This window comes from Squalius cephalus (genome assembly GCF_949319135.1).
Source record: "Squalius cephalus genome assembly, chromosome: 2".
NCBI classification, from domain to species: Eukaryota; Metazoa; Chordata; class Actinopteri; order Cypriniformes; family Leuciscidae; genus Squalius; species Squalius cephalus.
This window is the reverse complement of record NC_137123.1, coordinates 4,112,615-4,123,211: the sequence shown is the minus strand read 5'-3', so window position 1 is coordinate 4,123,211 and position 10,597 is coordinate 4,112,615. Positions and strand designations below refer to the sequence as shown.

The window sequence follows — 10,597 nt, the reverse complement described above, 5'->3', positions numbered from 1 at the left end:
AAACAGCATATGAATCTCAACAATGGTGACAATCAAACAAAGTATCCAGAAAATCCAGCTGCATAATGTATTAATGTCGCAATGAATGCTGGGAGATATGGGTGAGTTTTGATTGGTGGTACCCAGCATGCACTGCAGCATGAAACATTTCATTGATTGTCACCATTGTTGAGAGTCATACACTGATTCTTGAAGTAATAATGTAGAGAAAAAAAGTTTAATGCACTAAATGTTATTTGACTATCAACATTGCTCTCATGCTGTAAATTAACATGGCTTCTATTATAAAACAACATTACAAACACAACTCATATATAATCAAAGCATTAGACACAGAATAAGATCAGATTCAAACAATTACATGATGATTAAACATCCAATATCACCTGATCTAATCTTCTCATGGCTTTTTTTGCCTCAACAAATGTGCTTTATATACACACAAATGTAGCAGCCAAAGAAAATGTAATACTAAAAAGTCAATGGTCAAGAGTCCAACTAAAGCAAATGCTAACCACCATCATGGTGACTTTAAAATACAATTGTTGATTTCATTAAAACGGATATTAAATAAAGTCAGTCTGGTTACTAATAGGTGAAGCTGGTAAAGCTGTTTGAATTGTTTAATCCTCCTCTGCAGAGATCTTCACAGATTTAATGTCTTCTTTTCTCTTCAGTTGATTTCATCTAAGACTGTGGCTGAAGTCAGTTGTAGTTCTTGTGTTTCTCTGTTCTTCAGTGATTCTGCTTGTTAACAGCAGGTGTTCATAATTAATGCTCAATCACCACTTAATTATCTCATTAACTTCAACACTGCTTCAATGGTACTTTAAGTCTGTAGTGTGCACACATATGAACACTGAGAAGTGTTAATTTAACATGGGCGTTTTTCTGTGTACTATTACATAAATCTTATCTGTTTCATTTATATATGACTTAAACATATGAATTACATTCAGATTATTAATTGGTTTATGTTAAAACTATGTAATCCAAATGGATGGAAATTCTATATGCAATTTAAATACATAAATCTTATGTTTAGACTTTTTTTTTTTTTTTTTTTTTTTTGAGTGTGTTCACGTTGGCCTAATTGGATTAAATTGACATTTTTAATGTTTTTGTTTCGTTTACACTTTCATAGAGGACATCACAGCAAAATAACTATGTAGGGCTAGCACAAGATGGGAAAAGTTTTATTAATTCTTGTTTACTTGTGTTCATTTAATTTATTTTTTATTTTAGAGCATTTAATGTGCTTCTTAACAATATTTTATTTATTACACACAAGTTAATTTATTTTATTTATTTTTTTTTACCCATCAGCCCTCTGTGTCTAAATAAGAAATAAAAGTCCCAGAGTTAAAAAAATGTGTAAAACGAGCCTGTGTGTGACTTGGTATGACTTGATGACTAAGTTGCGACTTGACTTGACTTGACAAAGAGTATGACTTGGCTTGACTTTGACTTGCAATGTTAAGACTTGGACTTGACTTGAGACTTGAATTTAGTGACTTACTCCCACCTCTGAGCAGAACTACTTTCAAAACACTTTGGCTATGAGTGTAGGAACCCATTACCCAGTTACGCATTATTTCCACATCTGCATTGTTCACGATTACAGAAATTTACTAGAACTTTAATGAGACGCGTTTTTATCCATGTTTTCCGCCAAAATAAAAGCTTGATGCAGTTTCCGTCAAAATAAAAGATCATGTGCTTATCTCTTTCAAGTTTAGAAATTAGTACAAAACTAATTATGAAAGTTTTCTTTATTTTTCAGTGCATTTGTTTAGCAATATATGGCTATTAGGCTACTGTCATGAGATTAATATTATAACTATTAATATGTAGCAGTGTAATATAGACAGACACTGTTACTAAAAGAGGTTTGATTTTTTCTTTGTTTAATTTGCACACTGAATATGGGTTGGAGCTTTTTAATTTTGAACTCTCAAACTGCACCAGATTGATGAATTTAACATTAAAATGCACAAAATGTTCTTAGGGGGGGCATGCCCCCGAACCCAGAGGGACAGAGGTCCACCTAGGGCTGGGCGATATATCGCACGATATTGTTATGCGCATCTCGTCAGTAAAGCCGGTTCCTTGATTAGTGTTAAAAGCACTATATAAATGAAGATGACTATTTGTGCTGTACGAGGAGAGGCTTCAGTCTCTGTATTCGGCCCAAACCCAGAGTACTCCCTCGCATTCCTGGCTGTGGAAGGAACCAGCTAAACACCATTTACATCCTGTTACACACCCTTCCATCCTTAGACATACTGACGGATGTCCAACCGGGTCAAACCGCTGACTTTGTGCCGTCCAAAACACGCTGGCGGTCCGCCAGGTCATTGTTAGCTATTTTCCTCTTCCTTTAAACAAATAACAGGCTAACTATTGAAACAGCTAAAGACTTTCAGGATAAAAAGTAACAGTCAACAGGAGATTTTCTTTTGGGAATTTCATATATCACAAACCTTCAAACAGCATAAAATAAATACTTAACAATTTTTTTTGATCATCTGATCACATTTTCTCTTACTGTTCTTGCCATTACAAACTAACATTGAAATATAACATTACAATTAAGTTAATTAAGTTCAATTATCCTAAAATTTATATTTTTACAAATAATCCATGTTTGTTTTGGTTGAATGTAAAAATATTAATTTTAGAATAATTTAACTTAATTAACTTAATTGTTTTGGACAAAATTAAGACTGTTAAAACTTATTGAACTAAACGGCATTGTATTAACCTCATGTAATTAACTTAAGTTAATTGAAATAAATAATGTTACATAAATACAATGTAACCTAGTTCTCCCCTCAACAAAGAATAAAAAGACAAGACCCTCCCCTCAACAAGAATAAAAAGTCATGACCCTCCCCTATTTTCCTCTGGTGGTCCTTTCCATAAGTACTGAACGGTCCCTAACTGTTTCCTAACATGGAGCTGAAATGGAAACTTCTTTTGGGTGAGTAGCCTATATTGTTTTACTCTGTTCACATCTGGTGTGTATTTCTGAGGCACTTTAGCTGGATTAGTAGTCAGACAGCAGCTGGGAACATGTGTCAAAGACCACTAGTACAGAACTGTGCCTGTCTGTGTTAAACAAGACTTCTTCTTTAAGATCGATGATTTCCGTTGTTAGAAACTTGAAACCAGAGAGACTTTAAGGATATTATTCACAACCCAGTGTCAGTTTCTTTCTAATACACCAACACACCCAGAAACCGCCCCAGTGTAAGAAAGACTGACACTGTGGAAATTATTGTGAAATAGTGCATAAAAGAGTTTTTTTGACCACTCACATGAGTACAGCACATGATTTGATTTTTGATTTGATTTATTTTATTTTCACAACAAAAGCATAAAAAACAGTGTTATACGTTTACAAAAATGTAAATACCCATATACATGCTCACGATCCCGATCGAAGGTCTGGAGGAGCTGTCTGTATATTAAATACAAGTTATTCTCTGTCTGCAGCTTTTATGACATGCTGCATCAATTATTTCAGAAAATATTTTGTCACCAGAAGCCAAATTAGCTACAAATATGCCGTTTTTATTTACAGCCATGAGGCTCAATGTTTTACAGTTTTCTCTGTCTCATACAGGTATACAACAGAAAACAAAATATAGCTTCGTTAAAGTGGCACTCAAAATTACAATTTCATATTCGCAATAAATCAGTAGGCCTACAGGATTTAACATCTGAACTAAAGTACATGGTATGCAGATTAACACAAAGTTTAACAAACTTTAAAAATACAGCAAATATTTGGAAAAGGCTTAAATGTGCAATATCTTATCACTGAACATACAGGCTACAGTTTGGTAGATATCTCCGCTATATCTCCGTCTTTAGGACATTTACCAACACGCTCCCTTCAACTACAAGCAAAAGCAATTAAAATACATTTAACTTCTCATATACAAATGAATTTGTTTAAGAAATCAAAACCAATATGAATCGCTGAGAGATATGGGCTGGGTTTCCCGAAACCTTCTTAACGCTACGTCGTTCTGAAGTTACACCTTAAGCTGTACCTTATCGTTAATACGTGTTTCCGGAAACGTTAGTAAAGTATACCTTCTGTAAGTCATACGTTCGTAAGGTTGGTCTGGACCACTCTTAGCTTTACCTTATCACTGTTGCAGGTCTATATGAATATAATTCTGAAGTTTTAATACACACAGACAGTGTTCAGTAATTCAAGTGTTTTCATGCAAAGAATAAAATTGTCAATCACACTGATTGTTGTTAGAATTTTAATTATATTATTATCATATATTATATTATTAATTTAATAAAAGAGCGCTTTTAAAGGCCAGTGAAAGGCTACTGTCAGTTAAGTCCTATTCGGACGCTAATATTGTTTCTCATGGGCTCGTCCGGTATTTTAAACATTTACAGGGGTAAGTTGGTGATTTTAGTGCCGTCCGAATCCATAATATCAGTGTTTTTTCTCACCCAACCCAAGTAAAAATCCCTGTCCAAATTAGTACCTACTGTTTTTTGACAAACAGGTTGTGCAGAAATGTAATTGCCGTCTGAATCCACATCTCTGAGTTTACAAGAAGAGATTCAAAATCCACTGTTTAAATCCTTTTTGATCACTGCCGAGCACCGTATGTAAGATGCACACTTTTATTACTGAAATGCTGTAAAGTATTTACAAGAACAATATTTCATCGCAGCTCCACCTCAGCGAACAAAAATAGGAAAGAGAAGAAAGCACATAAATAATTGAAATGGTTATTATGGCAGCAATATATGTTACAATTTTAAAATATGTCGGCAAGGCTATTATAGTTTGGGTTATTTTTTATAATATCCCATGAGTCCTAATAAATGCAGTTTCAACTATTTCTGAAGTGCTTCTTTTATAAAGAACACCGCTTTCTCACATAAACAGCCCCTGCACAAGAGAATAATTGATTCTCGAGCCGTCGATATCAACCAATTCAGCAGCATCGCCTCGGACAGCACCCGGTAACATCGCACGTAAGAAAGGTATTTCTTAAGCAGCTTCCTAAGGTATAGATCGGGGAACACACCTAGAAATGGTATACCTTCAGTTAAGTTATACCTTAAGAGTCTTCGTAGAGACAACGTTATCGGGAAACTCAGCCATGACCGTTAACTTTTAAACTGTAAGAGCGCGAAACCGCGAATTCCTGTGGAATAAAAAAGGGCATTTTTGTATGTTTTTCCACAATATGCTTAGTCGGATTTATAACGTTTGTATCATCAAATGCGATTTGGCTGCAAATTGCACACATTTAATGATGTTAACCATACGTAAAAATTATAGCTAAAAAAACTCTCACAAATTTTTTTCTTTCTCTTCCCAGGTCTCTTTCTGCCGTCATGTAGTGGATGTCTCATTGGATTTAAACTTGTTCAAATGAAATGTGTTGGTAATTATGACCTCGTGGTTTGATTAAATTTATTTTTTTATATATGAACAGTTCAACTAATGAAGTTTTTAATGGTCTGTAAAAAGCGGTATGTGTCACTGTAGTTGTAGTCTTTTTAACTTTATATTGACATGTTTCCTTCCTCAATCCACTCCTCTGTCTGTTGTTCAGATGAGGATGAGTGTGCAACTTCTCCGAGTGTGTGTGGCGATCACTCCGAGTGTGTCAATACACATGGAAGTTACTCCTGCGCCTGTGTTCAAGGGTTCATAATGAGCGTACCAACCCAGTGTACAGGTATTAGAGAGGATTGAGGAGTCCACCATATTCATTTAGTAGAAACTTTAATCCTGTTTTTTACATTTAATAATTAAAGACAGAATATTTGCAGTACATAATTTGGCAACTGCTTTCTTTCCCTCCTGTCAGGTATAAACAAGTGTGCCAATAAAACATTTTCCGGCTCTGGTGATGTGGAGTTTGAGAACACAACTGATGTGGACTTTCAGACCACAACTGATATTATGGACTTTCAGCCCACAACGGACATGGACTTTCAGACCACAACTGAAATGGACTTTCAGCCCACAGCTGAAATGTATACTAAGAGACATAAAATAGACATGCTGAGCTCAACTGAGATGAACTTTCAGAACACAACTGATGTTGCGGGCATAAGTAACTTTACTGACTTTCAGACCACAACTGATATTATGGACTTAAGTAAAATTACTGACTTTCAGCCCACAACTGAGATGGACTTTCAGATCACAACTGAGATGGACTTTCAGCCCACAACAGACATGGACTTTCAGACCACAGCTGAGATGTATACTAAGAGACATGAAATAGACATGCTGAGCTCAACTGAGATGGACTTTCGGAACTCAACTGGCTCTAAATCAAAATGTGAAGGTGCCTTTTATCATATTATGCTATACGTCTTAATATGCTTTTCTACTTATTCAACTTTAGTTAGTGTGTAATGTTGCTGTTTGAGCTGAAAGATCTGCAAGGTTACAAAGCTCAAAGTCCACCCCAAAGGGAGATATTTTATTTAACAGAATCCACTTTCCAAGAACTACAACGGACTACTCGTTTGTACGCTTTTTTACGGGCTTTGTGAAGTCATAATGATACTCATTTAAATAATCCCGCCCACGTAAAACCCCCAAAAAGGTGCAAGGCCTGGTTGAGCTGCATTAGAGAAGACTGTGGTGTCGCTATGTCAAAGAGACACTGTTGTGTCCACCAAAACTCAAAACTCCAAAACTCCCAAACTCATTTGATCTTCCTAAGGCTGACGAGAGTGGTTAAAATTGATTTTAAACACTGTTCCTAAACATTATAATCCCAACTTTTATCTTTGTGCTGCACATTTTACGGAGAACGGCTTCCAGAAACTATAAGAGAGTACAATGCAGGCTACGCACAAAAACTTCTCCTGAAACGGGCAGTTCCCACTTTTTCGGGACAATCTGTTGTTTGTGGATCACAAATTGCAAGTATATCTTATAATTTGTAGTTGTGTTTTCTATTAACAGTTCCAATTATAAGTTTTATGTTGTTGCTACGATGTAAACAAAAGGCAAAGCTGTTCGCATGCTAGCCAACATTAGTGTTGTTGACATGCCGTTTAAGCTCTCACTTTTGTAAGACTGTTCACCACTAGGGATGTTAACCGATGACCGTTTCACCAATGGTTGACCGTATCAACGTTAACCGATCAAAGTTGTCGGTAGTCGACAAAAAAGTGATCTCTAAATTAGGCTATTATAGACAGTGGACTAAACACTACTACAGTTAGCCAACTCATTCCAAGATCTTTTTGTGTGAAGTGAACAAATCCCTCACACTCAATTTTTCATAACTCGCCAGTTTGTACTTAATAAACCAATAAAAACATTTGGCGCGAGGTCACAGCGTTTGGGTTCGCGCGCTCACAAGGTTTGCGAAAAGTAAAGGCTACAGACTAAAACACTCGAGGTTAAAGCGGCGTCTCTTCAGAGCTGTCATTTTCTTAAATGAGCCACGCCAATGTTTCAAATGAGCTTCTAACGCTAGACAAACGCCTTTATTTTCAACGCGATCACCTTGTACCCAAACCATTTCGAAACTAAGGAGCCATTTGTCCTCCGATTACATACAAGCTCCTCGGCGCCGCGTTTGCGGCTCATGTTTCGCACTGTAGGGGATTTTAAAAAAGTGACGTGAGTGGAAGGGCGGCGCTGGGGTGTGTGTGTGTGTGAGCGGGAGGCAGAGCGGCAGAGAGATGCGACAGAGTTGTGAAATTGCAGGCGCGGCTCGAAATGGCTGTTATTTCAAATAGCATAGCATATTTTAAACTAATCGGTTAACCGGTTTCAACCGGCTAATGAGGCTCGGTGGTCGGTCAAGAATTTTTTTCGTTTTCGCCATCCCTATTCACCACACTTTAGGAATATTAACCATGGTTTTGTGATCGATTAATGTTTGTATTACCAGAGTTTTCCGATAAATATCATGATGAAATGGTGTATAACATCATATCTAAAATGCATAATAAAATTATACATTATAAATCTGTGCATGAAATCCGTTCTGGACGATCCTCTTGTTTGTTAACATTCTTAAGTCTGAATCAGGCTTGAATTGGTTTGAAATTGACGCCATCCTTAATATTTACACCTGAGCAGATTAAACTCGCGGTTATGGTAAGGGCCGTGACATTTCCCAATCACAACACACTGGGCCAGCTAATCACAGCACATTTTGTATTTCGGAAGGAGGGGCTTCACGGAAACAGGAACTAAAGACACATTCGAGACAGACTAGGGAGAGAGGTGCTGTAATAATATAAAATTATTGTGTTTTTTGAACAACCAAACATGAAATAATATTCTAGTACACCCCAAAAACAAAATCAAGACTTCATAAAAGGGCATAATAAGAGCACTTTAAAATGACATTAATTCAAATATTATTAATATTCTAATAATGTTCTCTCACCCCATCTTTTCTCTCTCTCTCTCTCTCTCTCTCTCTCTCTCTCTCTCTCTCTCTCTCACACACACACACAGACATCGATGAGTGTAAAGATCCAGATGTTTGCGGCACAAACGCAGTGTGCAAAAATCACCCAGGCAGCTTCATCTGCGAATGTAACCCGGGTTACAGTAACTACGGCAACAACCAGTCAAAATGCATCGGTGAGCATTACAGCAGGGAGATTGCTCTGTTCATTATGCAGCAGCTAACGAGACTCTTGTAGAAGTTAATCAGTGCACTGTAGTCTTCTTAGTTAATTTGATCTTTCCTGTTGTTGTGCACAGAAATGGACTGTGATCAGTTTAAACCTCAGCCTGATGCAGAACACACACCGGAGAAGGTAGAATGGGAACTTCTGCTTATTATGATTGTTATAATTATATTATTAATATTATTATGTTATGTTAAGATAAAACATTCTTAAAATAGCATTTAATGTTCATATATTATTCATATTTGATGTGTTCTCATTTCTTTGTGTTATCGAAGTTATCGTATCTAACTTCGATATGATACCTTGAAAAAATAACAATATTCAATACCATTTTCGATACCACAGGGAAAAAACTGCCATATAGGTTTTTTTTTATTTTTTATTATTGTCTCATAATTGTTTGAAATATTGATTACACACAGCACAGGTAGGCTTTATTTTAAACTTTTTATAAAATTCTCAAAGAAAGACAAGTAAACAGTCAGTAATAAAATAAGAACAAATATACAAATTGCAAACAATAGCACAAATAAATACAATAGAATAAAGAGACAAATTAAAAAAAAAAGTTTAGTTCCCTTTCAAGGGGGCTCGCGATGCGTCAACGACGCTTTGGGAACACCTCCGTGTGATTACGTCTGAAGCACGTATGTCAACTAGTCCAATAGGAAGAATAAGCGTCACAGGCGGGTGACGTCATGACCAGGAAAGGATAAAAGCACATCCGGTGCAACCGGCGCTAGCTTTTGTGCCTCAGCAAACGCTCTATGTCAAAACTGTCTGTATATTTATTGTTGGTTTGTCACGTATCTATTGAAAGCCAAGGCGAAACAGCTATTCAAGGCGTGTGTTCCTCCCTGCCCTCGTTTCCTTACGGGTGGGGATACACACGATCTTTGTGTAGTTTTTTTGGTAGTGGAGCATGCTATGTCAGCCTTCGAGGGGGCTGACCGTCAGCATTGTGAGCGTCTCCCGCTCCGCATGCTCCGCTCCCACCTGTCCCTATTTGATGAGAGTGGTCAGGTTTGCGAACCTCGGGGTACAGCTGCTGCTGCTGAGGCAGCACGGAGAATGCAGACCTGGGGCTCGCAAATGGATCTCTCGGCGGGGTTGGAGACGGGCTCTGCCTTATCTCCTCCCTTACACAGCAAAATCCCCAGTGTTAAATTAACACTCCTCAGTGTTTATATGTGTCCACACTACAGAGTGTTAAAATTAACACTGAAGCAGTGTTGAAGTTAATGAGATAATTAAGTTAACACTGAAGCAGTGTTGAAGTTAATGCAATAATTAAGTGATTAATTAAGTGATGATTGGCCATTAGTGGTGACACCTGATGTTAATAAGCAGAATCATTGACGGAAAGAGAAAAAACAATAACAGAAAAAAGAGAAACACAAGAACTACTGACTTCGAGTCATTACACATTGTTGCACTTATTATTACCAGTTTGACTTTATTTCTGTCATACATCGACAAAAGTTCTTGAGATTCAACAGAAGTTTAGACGGTAATATTTAATGGAATTTTTCTTTTCAAGTTACCATTTTGGTGGTCAGTGTTTGCTTTAGTTGGGCTCTTGACTCTTTTCATTTTTTAATATTAGTTTTTCTCTGGTTGCTACAACTCTGTGTTTATAAAGCACATTTGTTACTGCAAGAGAAAACATGACCTGCTCACAATATGTTTTGATGATAAAAACATTATCATGTAGTGTCCTGATTCACTGATGTGAGAGTCTAAATCTTTGACTATATGCTTGATGTCTTGTTTTAGTATTGGTGATTGTAGCTCTGAGGTTTTACAGTTTGAGATCCAACAGCAATATGAAACATTTTGAAAATACTTTGTGCAAAAAAGTTATTGTGTTAAAACACACAGACATCAAGAATCAGCATATGAATCTCAACAATGGTGACAA

At 36.7% G+C, this 10,597-nt stretch overlaps 1 protein-coding gene across 5 annotated transcripts in view; it reads left to right on the top strand.

Moving 5' to 3' along the window:
• Positions 1 to 2,902: 2,902 nt before the first annotated feature.
• Positions 2,903 to 10,597, top strand: part of LOC307154472 (adhesion G protein-coupled receptor E3-like) — a 31,631-nt gene continuing 23,936 nt past the window's right edge. For 2 of the 5 annotated variants that reach the window (XM_079864455.1, XM_079864454.1), the window contains exons 1-6: positions 2,903 to 2,983; positions 5,370 to 5,435; positions 5,607 to 5,732; positions 5,865 to 6,350; positions 8,495 to 8,623; positions 8,747 to 8,802. In XM_079864455.1, the coding sequence (XP_079720581.1) occupies positions 2,956 to 2,983; positions 5,370 to 5,435; positions 5,607 to 5,732; positions 5,865 to 6,350; positions 8,495 to 8,623; positions 8,747 to 8,802 (891 nt within the window). In that variant the 5' untranslated portion in view covers positions 2,903 to 2,955. Of the gene's footprint in view, positions 2,984 to 5,369; positions 5,524 to 5,606; positions 5,733 to 5,864; positions 6,351 to 8,494; positions 8,624 to 8,746; positions 8,803 to 10,597 lie in introns of those variants that run through there. The other 3 variants (XM_079864456.1, XM_079864458.1, XM_079864457.1) reach the window with 3 other exon arrangements.